Source organism: Phyllobates terribilis, unplaced genomic scaffold, assembly GCF_046119375.1.
Source record: "Phyllobates terribilis strain yellow unplaced genomic scaffold, ASM4611937v1 Scaffold_1__5_contigs__length_1240528914, whole genome shotgun sequence".
In the NCBI taxonomy this organism is placed as follows: Eukaryota; Metazoa; Chordata; class Amphibia; order Anura; family Dendrobatidae; genus Phyllobates; species Phyllobates terribilis.
In genome coordinates, this window is record NW_027362761.1 from 221,163,951 (window position 1) to 221,183,385 (window position 19,435).

Below are 19,435 nucleotides of genomic sequence, written 5' to 3' on the forward strand. Positions count from 1 at the left end.
GTGGTGGGAACCAAAGATCTCAAATTTGGACTCATCAGACCAAAGCACAGATTTCCACTGGTCTAATGTCCATTCCTTGTGTTCTTTAGCCCAAAGACATCTCTTCTGCTTGTTGCCTGTCCTTAGCAGTGGTTTCCTAGTAGCTATTTTACCATGAAGGCCTGCTGCACAAAGTCTCCTCTTAACAGTTGACAATTTGCATCTGTGTCTGCTGCTAGAACTCTGTGTGGCATTGACCTGGTCTCTAATCTGAGCTGCTGTTAACCTGCGATTTCTGAGGCTGCTGACTTGGATAAACTTATCCTCAGAAGCAGAGGTGACTCTTGGTCTTCCTTTCCTGGGGCGGTCCTCATGTAAGCCAGTTTCTTTGTAGCGCTTGATGGTTTTTGCAACTGCACTTGGGTACACTTTCAAAGTTTTCACAATTTTTCGCACTGACTGACCTTCATTTGTTAAAGTAATGATGGCCACTCATTTTTCTTTACATAGCTGCTTTTTTCTTGCCATAATACAAATTCTAACAGTCTATTCAGTAGGACTATCAGCTGTGTATCCACCAGACTTCTGCACAACACAACTGATGGTCCCAACCCCGTTTATAAGGCAAGAAATCCCACTTATTAAACCTGACAGGGCACACCTGTGAAGTGAAAACCATTCATGGTGACTGCCTCTTGAAGCTCATCAAGAGAATGCCAAGAGTGTGCAAAGCAGTCATCAAAGCAAAAGGTGGCTACTTTGAAGAACCTAGAATATAAGACATATTTTCAGTTGTTTCATACTTTTTTGTTAAGTCTATAATTCCACATGTGTTAATTCCTAGTTTTGATGTCTTCAGTGTGAATGTACAATTTTCATAGTCATGAAAATACAGAAAAATCTTTAAATGAGAGTGTGTGTCTAAACTTTTGGTCTGTACTGTATATACCCCCTCCTCCCCCAACATTCGGACTATAATTGTATACGCCCTATAAGTCATCTTATATGCCGGAAAATACGGTAGTTTCGTAATTCATAGTTATTAAAAATTATGCTTCGTCCAAAAGATGCCAAGCTTTTATTTTTTTAATTCTGCTCTCTGTCGCCCCCTGGTGTTACTCTGTTACATCCTGGTAGTGGATGATCAGCTGGTTGAATTTGCGCAGTTCCTATCATAAGAGCTCCCACCCGCAGCGTTCACAAGGTATCCTCTGTCAAAAGTATGGGAGCGCAGGCTCCCTGCTGTAAGCACGGAGCGTGTCTGTCTGTGATTCACCACCTCCTCCTGCACTTACACTGCTGACCTGTGAGATCGTCTGCTCCATGGACATGTGAGCAGGATAGGAGAGATGCTTCTCGCACTTACAGATCAGCTGTGAGTGCAGGGGGGGGTGAAGCACAGACACTCTGTGCTTACAGCAGGGAGACTTGTGACAGAATACCTTGTGAACTCTGCGGGAGCTCTTATGATAGGCACTGCCCAAGCTCGACCAGCTGATCACCCACTACCAGGACGTAACAGAGTAAGACCAGGGGCGACAGAGAGCAGAATTCAAAAAATAAAAGATTGGTATCTTTTGGATGAAGCATAATTTTTAATCACTATGAATTACAAAACTATTTGTTTCCACTTTTTCTGGTTGGTTAACTGTATTCCTTGTGGTGACACAACCCCTTTAACATAAAAATTACTGACTGCCCCTCTATAGCCAAGCTCATTAACCTGACAACTACAAACTATATCTCAAACACCCCTTTTAGTATTATTTGGTTTACTTAAGAGAGGTGAATCATAACAGAGTATAATTTCAACTTGCAATAAGCAGTCTATACGTACACCCTTCAAAGATCTATATATTTTAAGTAAGCAACAAAAGTATAGCAGATGTTTTGAAATGAATTTCTTAGCAGTTCTTTAGCATTGAGTAAAACTAGAAAGTTTAATCTAGTCATAACATTATACTAATTTGGCTACTTTAGTGTAGTGAGAACATTCATAATAATGTTTAATAAAAAGGAATACATTATGCATGGATGGTTAGAAAAAAATTAAACTTGGATGTTCTAGGCAATGTCAATGTGTATTCTTGCTTTACTATTACCATGGAAGGTAGCCAAAACTGAAATGGCTCATCAGCTGTGCAGTGCACAATACTTAATTTTAGCAGTAATCCATATGTCCTTGTGAATTGTTCTTTTTTGTTTGAAATATTCCATTGTTTCCCAGTAATTATTTCTATTCTTTTACTCATTCTGAATGGAAGACTGTTATTTGAATGCATAATGAAACATAATGTTATTATAAAGGAAATAATTGGCTTCTTCCTTAAATTCACCAAACAATTTTGCATTTCAATAAAAAATAACGTTTCAAGTGCCTTCTTTTTATCATATAAAAGTGTTAGCTCTTCCCAAAACATAGTTGATCATGACCTTCTGATCTTGGTGAGATCACACTGTTTTGGGCAGAATGTTTTCTCTTTAGAAGTCTGACAGTGATCCAGAGTATACAGCAAAAGAAAGGGAGTGAAAGCTGCTAGAAGTAAAAAATTAAGTAAAACTGATGTCCCAACGCTATCCCGAAGTCCAGACTTCATTGCCTTACTCTCAGCTGATCTCAGCAGTTATCACGAGGTCTCAATCTTCTGGCAAGACCAAGTTATTTAGGGCAAAGAGAGCTATCCTTTGCAGTTTCATAGTTCCCACAATGAGCTTTGGGTGATTTTTTGATGTTGCAGCTTTTCTGCAGCATTTCTGCACCTATTAAGTAACATAGATCACTTGCATTTTTTCATAAATCTGCAAAAATACACCAAATACTCATCACGGGAACATAGCCTAGCAAAGTTTTCCTGCATAGTACAGAGTAGCACAGCAGAGTGACAGTGATCACTGTTACAATAAAGGTAAACTCTGGTCCCAACACTAGCGCAACCCTCAGCCTCCATTTCCCCATACTGAATACAATATCTCTGCTATACACAGTGAGATCACATGGTTTTGGGAGAGAGATCATGTCCAATGCTGTGAAGTGACATAGCAGCACTAGGCATGGCAAGTACTTTCAGTTTGGCTGCCTGGAGTCGACAATTTGCATGGACATTGCAATTATGTAAAATTTCTTCATCTAAATTTTTTAAGTTAATTGCATTTAGATAGTTTATTCTTCCATTTCTGATTTAATAAAAACAATAATAACAGGATGTTGTTGTTTTTGGTGATAGGAACTTTACAAATTAATTGTTGTCAACATTTTGATGCTGCATACCATGTTATACTTTTATAATCCTTGTAAAGTTCACGCCTCAATAGTTCATTGCTGGTTGTGTGCCAAGAGAGGGATCTATACAATTATAAATGATATGCAAATTTATATTTAACAAAAGGCATCTTTCTAAAAATGACAATTGTTCCTAGAAGAAAGCAATAAGGCAACACTGAATGCAAAATAATATTATATTGACATGTCATTATTGTCCTATAAAAATGTATTTTTTCTATTGTGGTTCTTCATGGCTCTCATGCACATGTAGCAGATTTGTTGCAGAAGATTCACTGATTATCTTAGACATCTGAATAATGATTGTAAATGGCAATGCATATTTTGCAAAATCAAGCCCTTTCAGATTAATGTAATGTATTTTCACTACCTGGTCAACTCCTTTTTTAATGAAGTAATCCCCATTCACCATTCCAGCGATGTCAACGATGAGTCTACCAGGAGTTGTGCAACATTGTTATTCCATATAAGCCCTGTAGCCAATCAGTGCCCATTTTTGGGCTACAGCATTCTCAATTCTTCCTCTGTCTGAGGTTAGGCCAAAAGAAGTGGGAGCACAGAAGTACAACAGCAGCTGCTAATTGGCTGCCGGGCTCACGTAGCATAACAATGTGACGCAAGCCCTGGAAGACCCAGCACTGACAACAGCGTAATTGCATCAGGGGGGGAGGTGAGTATCTGTTATTTTTATTTTACAAGGAGATCTGTTCAGATAGTAGACAACTGCTGAAACATAGGCATCAGCCAATGTTTTTTAGCAACTTAGCAAGTTAGGCTTTGCCTATTGCATCTTAAAAGAAATAAAACAACCATCTACCAACACCCTGACTTTCTTCTACAGGAGTTTTCATAAACAAGGCTCAATGAGTTTAAAAATTAAATGCATTTCTTATTTATATTTTGTGATATTTTATATTAAAGTGTAACTCCATGACATAAATGAAATTGCTATACCTACATATTGTTTTAGCTCTCCAGGGAGCAACAATCCTATTTATTCAAATACATTTTATTTTAATTTCAGTAGCAATATGTTGTAGCAGTATTTAGTAGTGACCAGTGATGAGCGAGCTCGCTCGTCACTACTTGGTACTCGCCCAAGCATCTCACTGCTCGAGATGCCCGGTGCTCGGTGAGTATTTCTGGGATGCTTGGACGCTCTTTAGAGAGCCAATGAACATGCAGGGATTGCTTGCCACTCACTGTAATGCTGTAGCAATGTTTGTTGTGGCATTACAGTGATTGGCTGGCCACAAAGCATCATTGAGTCTATATAAGACCTGGTGACGCTATGCTCATCACAGTCTAACCTTCAGACAGGCATATTAGGGAGAGGCGCTGCTGTGAGGGAGAGAATTGGCGGTGTAATAGTTATGTATAGGTATTCCATAACCAGGATACATATCTATCAGAACTAACAGTCCTTCTGAGGACTAATCCAGCTGCATATATTCAGTGGTGATAGAAGGAGTTAGGCAGGCAGAGATTGTGAACACTATATAGTACAATAGTGTCCATTGCATGTTCCGTCTGGTGCTGCTGCTGCCTATTACAGATAGCCATTGGACTAGATATCAAGGCTTTTTTTTTTGCTCTTAATCCTGAATATTTTCTTAAAAAGTAATAGAGTTCAACATTTTAATGCTCCATTTGCTTGTTAGCACTGCAGAATACAGCCAGATCTTTTCCATCATCAGACGTGATCCCATATTACTGTGGTACAAATCCATTTAAAACCGTGGGCATTCGTCAGATGCATCTCATATAACTGCGGTACAAATCCAGCCATTTGTAGGGATCGTGTAAAATATTATCCTCCTTTTACAGTTTGGCAGCAGTGTGTCGGTGAAGCTATTCACACGTGGTCAATGCCAATAATTGTAAACTACAAGGCCGGTAAAACCTTCAGCTTGCGCCTTTTGAGGTAGTCTATTGTGGATTTTGATGTGTGTTTAGGATCATTATCCATTCACAGAAGACATGCTCTATTCAATTTCAGCTTTTTTACAGATGGTGTTATGTTTGCATCAAGAATTTGATGATATTTCATTGATTCCATTCTTACCTCTACCCGTGAATTGTTCCCCGTGCCATTGACTGCAACACAACCCCAAAGAATGATTAATCCACCCCCATGCTTAATGGTTGGCGATATCTTCTTTTCCTGAAATGGAAGTGAATTTTATGGTGATGACGCAGGAGAGGTTTTCTTCTAATGACTCTTCCATGAAGGCCATATTTGTGCAGGTGTCTCTGAACAGTAGAACAATGTATCACAACTCCAGAGTCTGCTAAATCTTTCTGAACGTCTTTTGCAGTCTAGCGGGGGTTCTGATTTGCCTCTTTAGCAATCCTACGAGCAGCTCTCACTGAAATTTTGCTTGGTCTTCCAGACCTTATCTTGAACTCCACTATTAACTGCCATTTCTTAATTACATTTCGAATTGAGTAATGGGCAACTTGAAAATACTTTGCTATCTTCCTATAGCCTTCACCTGCTTTTTGGGCTTTCATCATTTTCATTTTCAAAGTGCTAGGTAGCTGCTTAGAAGAACCCATGAATGTTGTTTTTTAGCACAAGGTTAGAAGAGGCTGGGTTTTTATAAATCTGGGAAATTTACAACACCTGGCCTTTCCTAACAATGATATTGAACAAGCCATAACTCTAAAAGGCTTATTAAGGTCTGAAACCTTGGTCAAAGTTATCTGAGCACACAAATCTCCAATGGTGCTCAAACTTTTGCATCGGCAGATTTTCATTTTTGCAATTTTTAAAATGTAAAAAATGAAATTATGTATATTTTTTTTGCCTAAAATACAAAGGAAATGTGTCATCTTTAACTTTAGGCCTTTTAGAGATCATTTAATTTTTTACTTGCTTAACTGTTCACAGTAACAGTAATTTTGACCAGGGGTGCTCAAACTTTTACATGTCACTGTAGGTAAAAAGCCAAAGTGGTTGAATACTTTTGCAAGCCACTGTACCAAATAACTATGCTTTGTTTGGCCTGTTGTAGATTTTTTTAGGAAGTGTTCCAATCTCCTGGCATTAATTTTTTCACGGTCCTATTTGACGAGGGGGAATTATTGTGATTTAAAACAAAAATTTAAAATAAATTCTTACAGTACCTTGAGACATTTAACTGTGCAGATGTCAAATTGAAAACACATACAAGCGACACTGATATTATGAGCAGGCTGTTGTTGAATTATCCATTTTGCCAGTCAATTGAACACTGCCATTGCTTAGCATTTCTGGTTGATAATATATTTTTACAGGGTTGGCTAAATATGTCAACAAAATTTAGAACTGAAATTATTATTTTTTTTGTGCCCAAAATGAATGCTTAATCAAAACATGTCACAGGCATTGAATGTAGTAGAGCTAATGTGATGGATAAGTATGATTTAGCTGCTAGTAGCAGCACCAATGGCACTGCTGACATCGCTGACAGTGGCACCAGCCATAGTAGTGCCAAACTCAGGTCACATTTGGCCTTCTTTGCCTTTGACAAGCATATTAGTACAGTGGAAGTGGCAGGCATAATGGAATATATGTCCTATAACTCATCTCAATTACAGCAGGATGATGAAGACTCTAACAGGGACACCATCAACTGAAGTTTGTATTCTGCTCAATCAAGCTCTTTTATTGCCATAGCACTTAAAGAAGTTGTACACTACTTTAGATTCCCCACCCCAATGTATTCCCCCGGGGCCCCTAAGACTTTTTGTAAATACCTTCTGTTGCTGATAATGTCTGTGAGTGGCACTATCGGTGGCCACTCACAGGCATCACGTGACCCCGCGCTGACGTCACGACAAGTGAGGTGAGACTCAGCGCTGGGGTCACCGCGATGGCTGCTGGGTTGTGGGCGGGGTTATCCCCGGCGCCACACCCAGCATCCACCACGCGCATTCCCAATGAATGGGGAGAGGCAGAGCACGCGGTGGATGCTGGGTGTGACGTGTGGGGTAACCCCGCCCACAGCCTGGCATCCACCTAAAACGCGGAAGACAAAGACCCCCGGCTGCTGCCAGCACTTGTAGTGACATCAGCGGATGTCAGAGCCGGCTGCAGCCGGGGGTCACGTGATGCCTGTGAGCGGCCAGTGATAGTGCCACTCACAGGCATTATCTGCAACACAAGGTATTTACAAAAAGTCTCAGGGGCCCCAGGGGGATAAATTGGGGGGTAATATAAAGTAATGTAGAACCCATTTAATGTTGTACATAGTGAAATTTACAAATAGTCAGTGATAAATTTTTATGTTCTGCCCCATAGTCCATAACTCTCAGTTCCATGGGGGTCAAGGAATATTATACACTGGAAAAACTTCTTCCAGTTTATTTATTTTGGAAAAGATGAACAGTCAGCCTTTGTTCATGGATGACATGCTGACAGAGTATATGGATTACACCATTCTAAAGTCAATCTGTGTTGCAGGCACTGTGTGCAATGGTGGTAGTAGGCATCTCAGCCAGGGTGAATATCAATGTGGGAATCAGGCAGGGGGCAAGGAACACTGGCTATTTCTGACAAAGAGGCACCAGTCAGCCAAAACAGGGATGACACTGAAGATGATGATGATGATGATGATGGTTATGTGGTAGACAAAACTGGGAAACCAGAAGGAAGTGATGATGAGGTGGCATCATGAGAAGGGGTTGTTGACATCAGCAATACACAGCACAGGCAATGTGCATCAAAAAGATCCTCTGGTGCCCAATCAGCCTTATCTGCAGCTAGCTCAACAACAGGTGATGCTGCATATGATGTTCATGGAGAAGTCTCTACAGTGACTAGAAGATCTGTTGCACAGTGCCACAAGACGATTCTTTGGCACTCTGCAGATCTGCAAGAGGAAAATTAGCCATGGACATCCGGGCTCACATAGACTAGAAAATAAGCCTTTCCATGAGCACATGAAGCAGCATTACTTGCTTATTTAGCAAAGTTAAGCTAGACAGGAATCAGAGTAAGTGTAAAATCCTCCCTTCTTGAAATGCTCATCTTTCCATCATCTAAGTTAAAGCCTTAAGTAGTACCTGGACATTGTCATCATCACCACCACCTTCATTGTTATCGTTATCTATTGCGTGTCAGTCTGCTAGTAGACCTCCTCTTTCTTCTGCGTCTCAACAGCAAGTATCCATTCTCAATTGAGTGTTGAGAAAACAAGTGTATGCACCTTGTTAAGTTCATGGTAGTGCAGCCACTGCCTTACCAGCTTTGGGATTCTTTTGCCTTTTGAGAAATGATGGCATGCGCTCAGCCTCACTGTACGATACCAGGCTGCTATTAATTCTCGCAGAAGGGGGTGCCCCTCTCATGTGTAGAAGAATATAGGATAGGATAGGATAGGAGATCCGTAGGATAGGGCATCAATGTTTGATCGGCCGGGATTCCGCACCTGGCACCCCCGCCGATCAGTTGTTATGGGTGCCAGTGGCGGCCGCCAGCCGGAAGTACTTGCTTGTGGTTCTTGGCCATCTACTTGTAGTGGTCACCGCGGGATACTACACATCCGCCTCCCATTAAATTGAATAGGAGGCGGATGTGTAGTAGCCCACAGCAGCCGGCGGTACTTCTGGCCTGCAGCCGGCTGCCACCGGTGCCCATGACAGCTGATCGGCGGGGGTGCCTGGTGCAGGACCCTGGCAGATCAAACATTGATGCCCTATTCTACAGATAGGGCATTAATGGAAAAGCAGTGGACAACTTCTTTAAGTAAGTTGCTGATTACTATCGCTTGTTATTTGCTTTTCCCTAGCCGTATAGGTTGAGGTCACTTGTTAATTAAATGACTGTATTCATTACAGAGCTCAAAATGGGCTCAATAGACTCCAAGGGAAATTAAATGTTTAAATATGTTTAGACAATTAGGCGCTTTTTAGTTATGTGAATCAAATTTGTGCAGAATATTCTGTGAAACCGGCAAATTCTAACTTCAAATGGTCCAGTAATCTCTGATGAGTACAGTTGAAACCAGAAGTTTACATACACTATATAAAAAGACACATATGCATGTTTTTCTCAATATCTGACATGAGATTAGAATAAACCTCTCAATATCTCAACGATATCCCAAACGTTTGACCCAAGTCATTCAGTTTAAGGGCAATGGTACCAAATACTAATGAAATGTATGTAAACTTTTGACTTTGCAGTAAGTAATAAAAAATACCTTAAAACATTCTCTCTCTCTCTCATTATTCTGGCATTTGGCAAATATTAAAAATTATGGTAATCTTAATTGACCTAAAACGGGAAAAGTTTATTCTGATTTCATGTCAGATATTGAGAAAGATATAGTGTATGTAAACTTCTGGTTTCAACAGTATGTATCATTTTACACATATACAGTATAATTCCAAAATAGTTAATATATTAATTGTCTGCTCTTCTAAAGGTAAGCATGAAGAATATTAAATCATGACATTGTAATGCAATTTATGCTAATATAAACTTTTAAAATATTGATACAGTTATTGTTTTTATTGTTAAGAAATCTTACCCAAATGCCTTCCTCTTGATGAAACTGCTTCCAGTTCCTCCCAGTGTCGCTATACAATAGTAGATAGCTTGTTACCCAGTCTGAACTTCCATATTTGCCTTGTGTGGCAATTCGCGTAATTTCAGTCCTCTCTCCTAAGTCAATTTGAAGCCATTGGTACTTATTAGATATACGAGGAGACCAGCCACCCGCTCCTGCAAAAAGTGAATAAATAACACTCATGAAATGTGAAAGGAAGAAAGGGTCTGAATGAGTGCATTGAAAACACGACATAATAGGGGTATTTTTAGAATAATCCTAGGAGTTATTTTTGTTTTTTGTTGTGTATTTAATTATATTTTTCTGTATATGAATTTTATTGTACATGTAATATGCATATTATATGTTTTTGCATTGATTTGTATAAGAATGAATTTTGCTATGCAAAAAACTGTGCACTATAGGTGTGGTTTAATTAATGAATCAATCAATTGGATTAGTGACGCCTGTTTTGGAGGATATAAAACAATCATGATGTATTAATCATTTGTATAAAGAAGAAGAAGGAGCTAGTTCCTCTCTAAACTGCATAGCATTTTAAGCAAAAAACAATTTTTTTAAACGTTCATCCGTTTTGGTACCCATCTTTATGGCTCAGAATTTGGCAGTGCTTTTTTAAGCCTTCATTTTTTCATTTTTAATTTAACTTTAAGAGGGTGATGACTAAGGATAGGAAAGTGTCAGCTTATTTCAACTATTCTTCAGTGGCAAAGCACATCCTCCTGGCTTTTCAAATTGACAACAAACTAACATTGAAACCTGCTGGAATTCAACGCTGCATATTTTGGAGCATCTGGAGGAGCACTGTAAAGCAGTAGTGAAACTGAAAAAATGAAGCATTGGTTATTATGAGATCGGCTGATGAGGGACACTTGTCGCTTACTAAAGCCCTTTGAAGAGGTGATCAAATTTGACAATATGGAGAAGTATGGAATCAACTTTGTCATATCCCTCATATTTATGCTGGAAAAAACAATCATTAGTAGTGATGGTCGAATCCCTGACTGTTTGGGTCCGGCAGGTTCAGCCGAACACCAGTTTATTAAAAGTTCAGTTTTGGGTACCAGAACAGTACCCGAACAGAGACCCCATAGACATGAATGGGGGGCCCGAACATCCAGTGTTTGCCACACTATCATGTGCATGACAGCACGGCAAACACTGCCTCTAATTGGAGGTATAATCATTACTGCCAATCAGAGAGCTGCAGTTCCCATGCCGTCAGATGACAGTGTAGCAATAGGGGGCCTGAACATCGGGTGTTTGCCACGTTGTCATGTGCAAAAACTGCCTCTGATTGGAGGTATGATTAATAACACCTGTCAGAGCGCTGCGGTTCCCACACTGTCAGACGACAGCGTGAACCCACAGATGTGATCGGAGGTAAAAAGTTTACTAGCGGTGATCTCACTGAGGTCATTCCCCATGGCTGTGTGGTCACATCTGTGGGCTGTCAGATGACAGCGTGGGAACCACAGCGCTCTGACCGGTGGTATTAATCTTACCACCGATCAGAGCAGCCAATGTTTCTCACGCTGTCATGCAGATAATAGCACGAGGAACACCTGGTGAAGTCCATGTACGGAGCCCATGCCCAAATGGTAGGTGTTTGGCACAGACCCCAAACTTTACTGTTCAGGTTTGCCCATCTCTATTCATCAGAATACAAGAGGGGATGGAGGAAAAACAGCAGCTTAAACATATTCATTGTTGCCAGGTGTCTGTTAGGGAGGGACCTTTAAAGTCAATGTAGCATGCAGCAGGTTTTGTAAGAGGAGGATAAGAAACAGCATTTTGAAGTGAAGGAGGACATAGAGTTGGCACAGGCAAGGGACAAGGTTCGCAGTCATAGTAAATATGGAAACAATGATGACAACACTATCCATGACAACAAACTGTCGCAGCAGGGTGTTGAAAATGAACCAACAGGGCCCTCAGTTTTGCTAGCCACCTTGGCAAGTTGTATGCTGGAATGCTTGTGATATGACAGGCATATTGTTACCATTAAAAAAGGGATGACTATGGGATAGTCACGCTTTTAGATCCTCGCTTTAATAGCAAAATGGAGATTTTTTTCTGGCTTCTGAAAGGGAGTCCAAATTGACTTATTACCTGGATAAGCTTTGCTACCTGCTCTCACCTCGCAGATGCTTGCCAACTGCAAGACTAATTAGCAAACCCCTCTCCAATTCCTGTAGACCCGTGGCTCCCCCACTGAAGAGTTAGAACTACAACAAGTAGCCAAGGCAATGGCAACAGCGGCTGTCACAACCTGATGCACTTTACCGAGATGTACCTTCAGAACAGCTAGGTTCCATCATACCAAGACTGTATCCTTTCTCAAGAAAATACCGTGTGCCCCGATCCCATTGACTTGTGGGTCAACATCCGTGGCTACAACTTAATATTGTCAAAATTAATCAGTCATTCATCAGTGCTGACGTACACTCACGTTTAACTGATACCAATAATTAAATCAGTCATACTATCTGGTTGCCTGACTGTTCGATGTCTGTCTTCTTCACCATTCTGCTACCACCAGTGCCAATGGACCAAGCTCTGCTGGGCATCTAATCTCTGTTCATTATGTCATCTATGTTGTAGTGCTGCTGGGGCTGCCATTGGTGGCCCTACACTGCCATACATCTCCTTGTCTGCCCTATCCTAATGCTCGACCATACTGCTTCTGCCACTGCCACTGAACAGCGATGCCAATCGATATTTCTTTGCCTGCCCATCAAAATACTCTAACATATGGCTTCTGCTGCTGCCACTGCCACTGCACAGCAGCACCAGCAACAAATCTCATGGCTGCATTGTGTTTTGCAGTGATAGACTGTACTGCTGATTCAAAACATATTCTATAAAGGACAAACAAACATCAACTAGCTCACAAAATAGGGCTAATTTTTTAAAGGCTTGTTGACAACAAGCCATTGCTTCTTCACTTTAAAAACAAATAACCTTTTCATGCTCCCCCATAAAAAGGATAATTTTTAGAAGATTTGATAAAAAGCCTTTGCAATTGTTTACTTGTTTTGAGAATAGAAAACCTACTGTCGATCCCAATGATAGACTATTTTCACTAATTGAAAAGCCATTACTTCTTTTAGAAGAGCTGAGCATACCTGTTTTTATCCTAAATAAAGGAATAATTTTTGGACTCCTTTAAATTATATATGGCTTCTTTATTTCTCAAAGGAAAAGGGGACATCAATGGGAAAGGGACTTTTCTCACCGCCGACATTTTATGAAAGCCCAGGGCATGCAGCCTCACACTGCTTGGACATCCCTTTCAGGCCTGCAGCATCATCATTCTCCTGTCATCACCAGCGTCCCACAGCAGCGACCCTGCCTCCTGTGACCCCACTCCATCGCAGTCTCTGCCCGGTAAGCAACCATAAGATCAGACAATAAGATGCATCACCATTTTATTTAAAAAAATTCCTATTTTCCGCCCCAAAATTTGTGGTGCGTCTTATGATCCAGTGCATCTTATAGTCTGCAAAATACGGTAAGTATCAAAAAAGTTTAATACAAATATATAGGGTTAAGCAGGTACAGATAGAAGAATAAGTGACACAGACATTGCATGTTTTATCATCAGCATTGCCACTGACATTTATATTTTATATTCGGCTTTATGTAAAGTACAGTATGTTTACACCTGTCGTACTAAATAAACCGTTGGGTTATTTAAACCTGCCAGATATCTGTCACTGCTAATATGGAAATAGAAAAAAGGCAATGCTTAGATTTAGTATATAGAGTCAGATTTATGTCAATACAATCAGCTAGTATAGCAAAACTAGGCACTTGGCCAATTTGTGAAAAAACGAGAAATTCTCTGTTCACCCAATTCATTTTAAACAGAAAAGCATGATCCATGAAGATATTGTCAGGAGACAGATTAAATGAAAGGAATTTTAGACTTACTTGGCAATTTTCGGACCTTTGCCAGCTAACTTTTATTTTCTTGAAGTAAGATTTGTGGATTATAGTAAGGTGAAATCTACCTATGTACTGTATTTATTAAATTGCAAGATGGGGCCTCCATGGATCACACTCGTTTTTCAGTATTATTCCACAGATGGTCAATCGGATCCTCAAACCATTATTGATATGATTCCCCAGTCACATCAATGACCTTCAGAAACTCACTAGGTCGGTACTAAGCTCAATATTCCAGATAGACCACTTAAAAGGGTTTTCTCACAAACAACGTTAATTTTAATTAACATTTTAATCAACAGATCTTTGAATAATAATAAGTTCCACAATTGGATGTGTTTTAAAAAAAGGTTCCTGTGCTGAGATAATTTGATTACTGTGCCCCTGCTATGTCCTGTATAATGGCTGTGTCTGGCCATGCAGGAACATGGTGTGATCATACCACAGCTTCTGAGCAGGGGAGGACACAAAAGAGAGTATACAGACATTACAGGATGGATCACAGCGGATTCTTTCTGTGATGTATAACACTCCTTAAAAAAAGTCAGTAAAATGTTTTGCCTCACAATAAGAAATCAGCTGCCATCCTGTGCTGTCTTGTCTGTATACTCTTTTGCTTCCTCCCCTGGTCAGGAGATGTGGTATGTTCAGATCCTGTTCATGCATGGTCATCTCAGCACAGGAATATTTTTTAACATATCCAATTGTGGAACTTATTTTTATTCCAAGATCCATTAATTTAAATGTAATTTGTTTGTGGGAAAAGCCCTTTAAGACTTGTTGTGTTTATAATTCTCTGACTCCGGCATATAGCCATCACAATTTGGCTCTTGTTAAAGTTGGTTAGACTAGAGATGAACTGAGCTTTCAATACTCAAAGTCGCAAAATCATGTGAAAATTCTGGGAAATTTGATTTGATGCTAAATTATTCTCTGTAAATTGAATTTCCCTTAAATATTCTCAGGTATGGAGAAAACCTAGAGTATAATCAATGTAAGATGTAGAAAAATATGAAAACTAATGTTCACCTCACCGCTTACCTCTCTGGCCACCTCCGCTGTTTGCTCTTCCTGGTATAGTTCTCATCACCTTTTCCCTCCACTGCACACTGAAACCTCAGGCCTCATCATACTAGGCCATGACTTACCAGGTCTGGCATATCCATGCGCATGTGACAACTTTACAACCTTATGATGTCAATGCGCAGAGATGTTCTAGTCCTGGTCGCAGATGACAGTCTCGGCCTAACGTGAAGAGGCCCAGAGTTTCAGTGCATGGCGGCTGCAAGAAGGGGAACCAAGGACTGTACAAAGCAGAGCAGGTAGCAGAGGTGGCCAGTGGGATGGGTACTATTTTCAGCTGGCCGCCACTTTGCTGAATTTGTAAGGACCGAATTACAAAAAATCCCTATTCTTTGGAAAAAATACATTTGCTCATCTCTACAAATAACCTCATACTTGCCCATTTTTACTGCTTTATCAACTACAAAGTGATTTTAAGAATTGAATGTTCACTTTCTTTCTAATATTGGGAAAGTTCCACTATGGCCACCAGAATAACGCTGAAGCAGTGATTCCAGATATCGATGAACAGGTGCAGAGGGTTTGTTGAATCCATGTCTCAAGAAGTTAGCGGCAGATCCTTTATTAGTATAAGTTGCAAGGTGGGGCCTATAAGGATCACTCAAGTTTTACTAACATTTTTATCGGAGATGTGTATTTCGATCCTCAATCCTTTCCTGACATTGCTCCCCAATCACATCATGAAAGATAAGAAAGAAAAGCGCTCCGAATGCAGTCTGCAATAGGTATGAATTGAAGACTTGTAATATGTTCATTCACCTGGTCGTATTGTGCAAGACAGGCACCACACTGAAAATCATGTGTAGGATCTCTCTGTCAACTGCAGCTATGTCTGTAGAAGACCCAGGCCGGGCGCACTATGGCCTTGGAAATGGTGGTGAAAAGGAAAAAACATGAACTTGGTGTGCGCTGCCAGGAAGATGAGGATCCAATGGCAAGCATACAAATTTATTTATTTAAACTACGTATTTCAGAGCCAATCTGACTCCTTTCTCTGCTACATAATAACAGGATATTGGTAATTTAAAAGGACATTTAAAAAGATTCAGTTCACCTCTTGGTCGTTTTAATAGTATGGATGATACATGTGTATACAGTGGTGCTTGAAAGTTTGCAAATCCTACAGAATTTTCCATAATATTTTATAAATTTGATCTAATTCTACATCAGATTCTCCTACAAGTCCTGAAAGGAAATAAAGGGAACCAAATAAAACAAAAGAGTAAAAATGTTAGACTTCACCATTTTTTAAATGAGTAAAATGATTCAATATCACATGCCTGTGAGTTTCAAAAGTATGTAAACTTTAAGGGTTAATATATATTTTAAAGGTTAAATTGAAGTCTTGTGTTTTCAATCAATGGAATGATAATCAGGTGTGAGTGTATTATCTTTTTCATTTAAAGAATAGTAATCTATCAAACGCTGATCCTGACAACACATTTTGCACCATGAAATGAACAAAAGAGATTTCTTAGAACCTCAGAAAGAGGTGTTGATGCTCATCAGACTGGAAAAAGTTTCAAAACGATTTCTACATTATTTTAGAACTACAACACAACACACTAGTCCACAATCAGACAGATTTTGAACAAATTTAATAAATTCAAGACCATTACTACACTCCTCAAAGATAACTCCAAGAGTAAGGTAAATAATAGCCCTCAAGTTCACATGGGAACCCAAAGTAATATCTAATCAACTAACTCCTCTCTCACATTAGCTAATGTTAATGTTCATGAGTCCACCATAAAGAGTATACTAACCAACCAAATAACATTGCTGTCTCTCAGTAGTTTGGTAAAGATCAGTTGGGCAAGCCAGAAGGTTTTTGGAACAGTGTTTTGTGGATATATAAGACCTAAATAGAGCTTTTTGGTTTAAATGAGAAGTGTTATGTTTGCAGAAAGAAAATCATTGGAGAAGGGCATAAAAGCCACATACTATTTGTAAAACCTGGTGGTAAAAGTATAATGACTTGGGTTTATTTTGCTACATCTGGGTTCAGAATGGCTTGCCATCATTGATGGAACAATGAATTCGGAATTATATCAGCAAATTCAAAAATAAAATGTCCATGAGCTGCATCTCAAAAGAACATGAGTAATGCAGCAAGACAATTACCAAAAACACACAAGTCATTCATCAAAAGAATTGTTAAAATAGAATAATATCAAAGTCTAATCAAAGTTTAATCCTATACGAATAATGTTGAAGGACCTGAAGTGAGCAGTGCATGAAATAAAACTCACCAACATAACGGAGTTGAAGCTCTTTTACAAGGAGGATTGGGCTAATATTCCTCCAAACCGGTGTGGAGGACTAACCAATATTTATCAGAAATGTTTTGATACAGTTATTGCTGCAGAAGATGGTCACACAAGATCCTGAAATCAAAGAATCACTTTCTTTTGCCATACATAGACATTTGATATTAGATCATTTTTTTCATTTAAAAATTGACAGTCTAATATTTTTAACTCATTTGCTATATTTGTTTTTTTTACCTACTTCTAAAAGTAATATGAATATCTGATGTAGTTTTATATCAAATTTAAGCTAAAATATGAAAAATTCTGAAGGGTTCACAAACTTTCAAGCACCACTATACATTCTAGTAGTTTATTTGCATAATTTTGCATTAAAAATGGCTTTCTGACTAAGCTTTCATAAAAAATGCTTGTTAGCAACATGAGAATATAATGTGCAATGTTACAGTAATTAAATGTTCAACAATTCAGAAAACAAATGAATTTGATTTAATTAGACTAAAGGGAAAATATCACTATCTTTATAATTTGCGAAACAGTTTGATAATTGCTTGATTTTATTGTCTGATCTTTTACTGAGCTGTGCAATCTTCATCAGGCATTGCCTGAGAACTCTGGTCAACAGGCTCCTTTAAATCAGGACAAGAGTATTCATTTAATGGAATCAGTCCCTTAAGTCCTATGAGTTTGTTCTCATATTCCACTTTTACAGATTGCATGAATATGCAGGGTTTCGTCACAGGTACAATATTACATTTTCATAGTATGAGTAGTAGTTCATGGTAATAGTGAGTATTTTGGGGACAGTGAAGAAGAATGTTTTTTCGACAGTGCTGACAACAGTACAGAAATAACAATGGCAAAAAAAGTTGCTTGGTGTGTGGATTCAATAGGCATGGCTATAGCATAGATTAGCGATGAGTGAATGTTTTGTAATTCACTGACAAATTTTCAAAAAAAATGTAACTCGCAGCAAATAAATTTGTTCAAATTGTATTACTGAAAAGCTTGTAAGTGCTCATGAAATACACATTGAGGAAAGAGAGAGAGAGACAGAACCTCACTGAGCATAAGAGCTTACACTTTACAAATGGGAAAGAGAGAACTCTGCTGACAATAAAAGCCTACAGCTTACACGCAAGAGGGAGAGAGGGCCAGCTGACCATAAGAGCTTACACTTAACAGGAAAGAGGACCCCATCACAATAAGAGGATACACTCTACAGGAGAAAGAGAGAACCCTGCTGACCATAGGGGTTACGGTTGTGTTAGTGTTAGAGTTATTTTAGGGTTAAGGTTCTGATAGGCTTAGGGTTGTGTTAGGGTTAGGGTTGTGTTAGGGTTATGGTTAGGATTAGGCTTAGGGTTATGTTAAGGTTGGGGTTAGGGTTGGAGTTGGGATTTTTTCAAAAGTAAAGAAAACAAATGATGACAATATGGTGATTAGTGTTTAGCGCAAGTGCTCGGTACTTGAGTTTGCATTGGGTGCTCGGGTATGCACCGAGTATCACGGGTGCTCGAGTGACATGCTTGAGTGTACGCCCCATATGCTTCGCAGCCAAAAAAACCTTGTGGGTATTGCCTGTCATGCACAAGTGATCCCCGCATGTTTTTTTTTGGGTGAAACATGCGGGGCGGGGACTCAAGCATGTCACACGAGCACCTGCGATACATGGTGCATACCTGAGTACCCAATGCAAACTCAAGTAGCGAGCTCTTGCGCTCAAGACTAATAACAACTTATTCAATATCATGACCTAATGTTATCAAATTCTGTGTCGTACCTATAGGGTTCAAAATATTCACTATACCCCTTGATAAAATCCTTGAGGGGTCTAGTTTTCAAAATGGTGTCACTTGTGGGGTGTTTCCACTGTTTAGGCTCATCAGGGACTCTCCAAACAATGCGACATGTCATCTGCTCTTGATTTCAGCCAATTTTGCATTCAAAAAGTCACACAGTGCTCCTTCCCTTCTGTATTTTCCCCACATATGGGGTATCGGCGTACACAGGAGAAACTGCACAACAGTTTTTGGGGTCCATTTTCTCCTCTTGCCCTTGAGAAAATAAAAAAAATTGGGGATAAAAGATCATTTGTGTGGAAAAGTTAGATTTTTTTTATTTTCACGGCTCCATTTTATAAACTTCTGTGAAGCACCTGGAGGTTCAGGGTGCTCACCACACATCTAGATAAGTTCCCTAAGGGGTCTAGTTTCCAAAATGGTGTCACTTGTGGGTGGTTTCCACTGTTTAGGCACATCAGTGGCTCCCCAAACGCGACCCGGTGTTCACTAATTATTCAAGCAAATTTTACA

At 39.5% G+C, this 19,435-nt stretch overlaps 1 protein-coding gene across 1 annotated transcript in view; it reads right to left on the bottom strand.

The window, feature by feature from the left end:
- Positions 1-19,435, bottom strand: part of CNTNAP4 (contactin associated protein family member 4) — a 636,367-nt gene that overhangs the window by 334,942 nt on the left and 281,990 nt on the right. Inside the window, exon 3 of the mRNA XM_073670996.1 lies at positions 9,778-9,971. Within this exon, the coding sequence (XP_073527097.1) occupies positions 9,778-9,971 (194 nt within the window). The remainder of the gene's footprint in view (positions 1-9,777; positions 9,972-19,435) is intronic.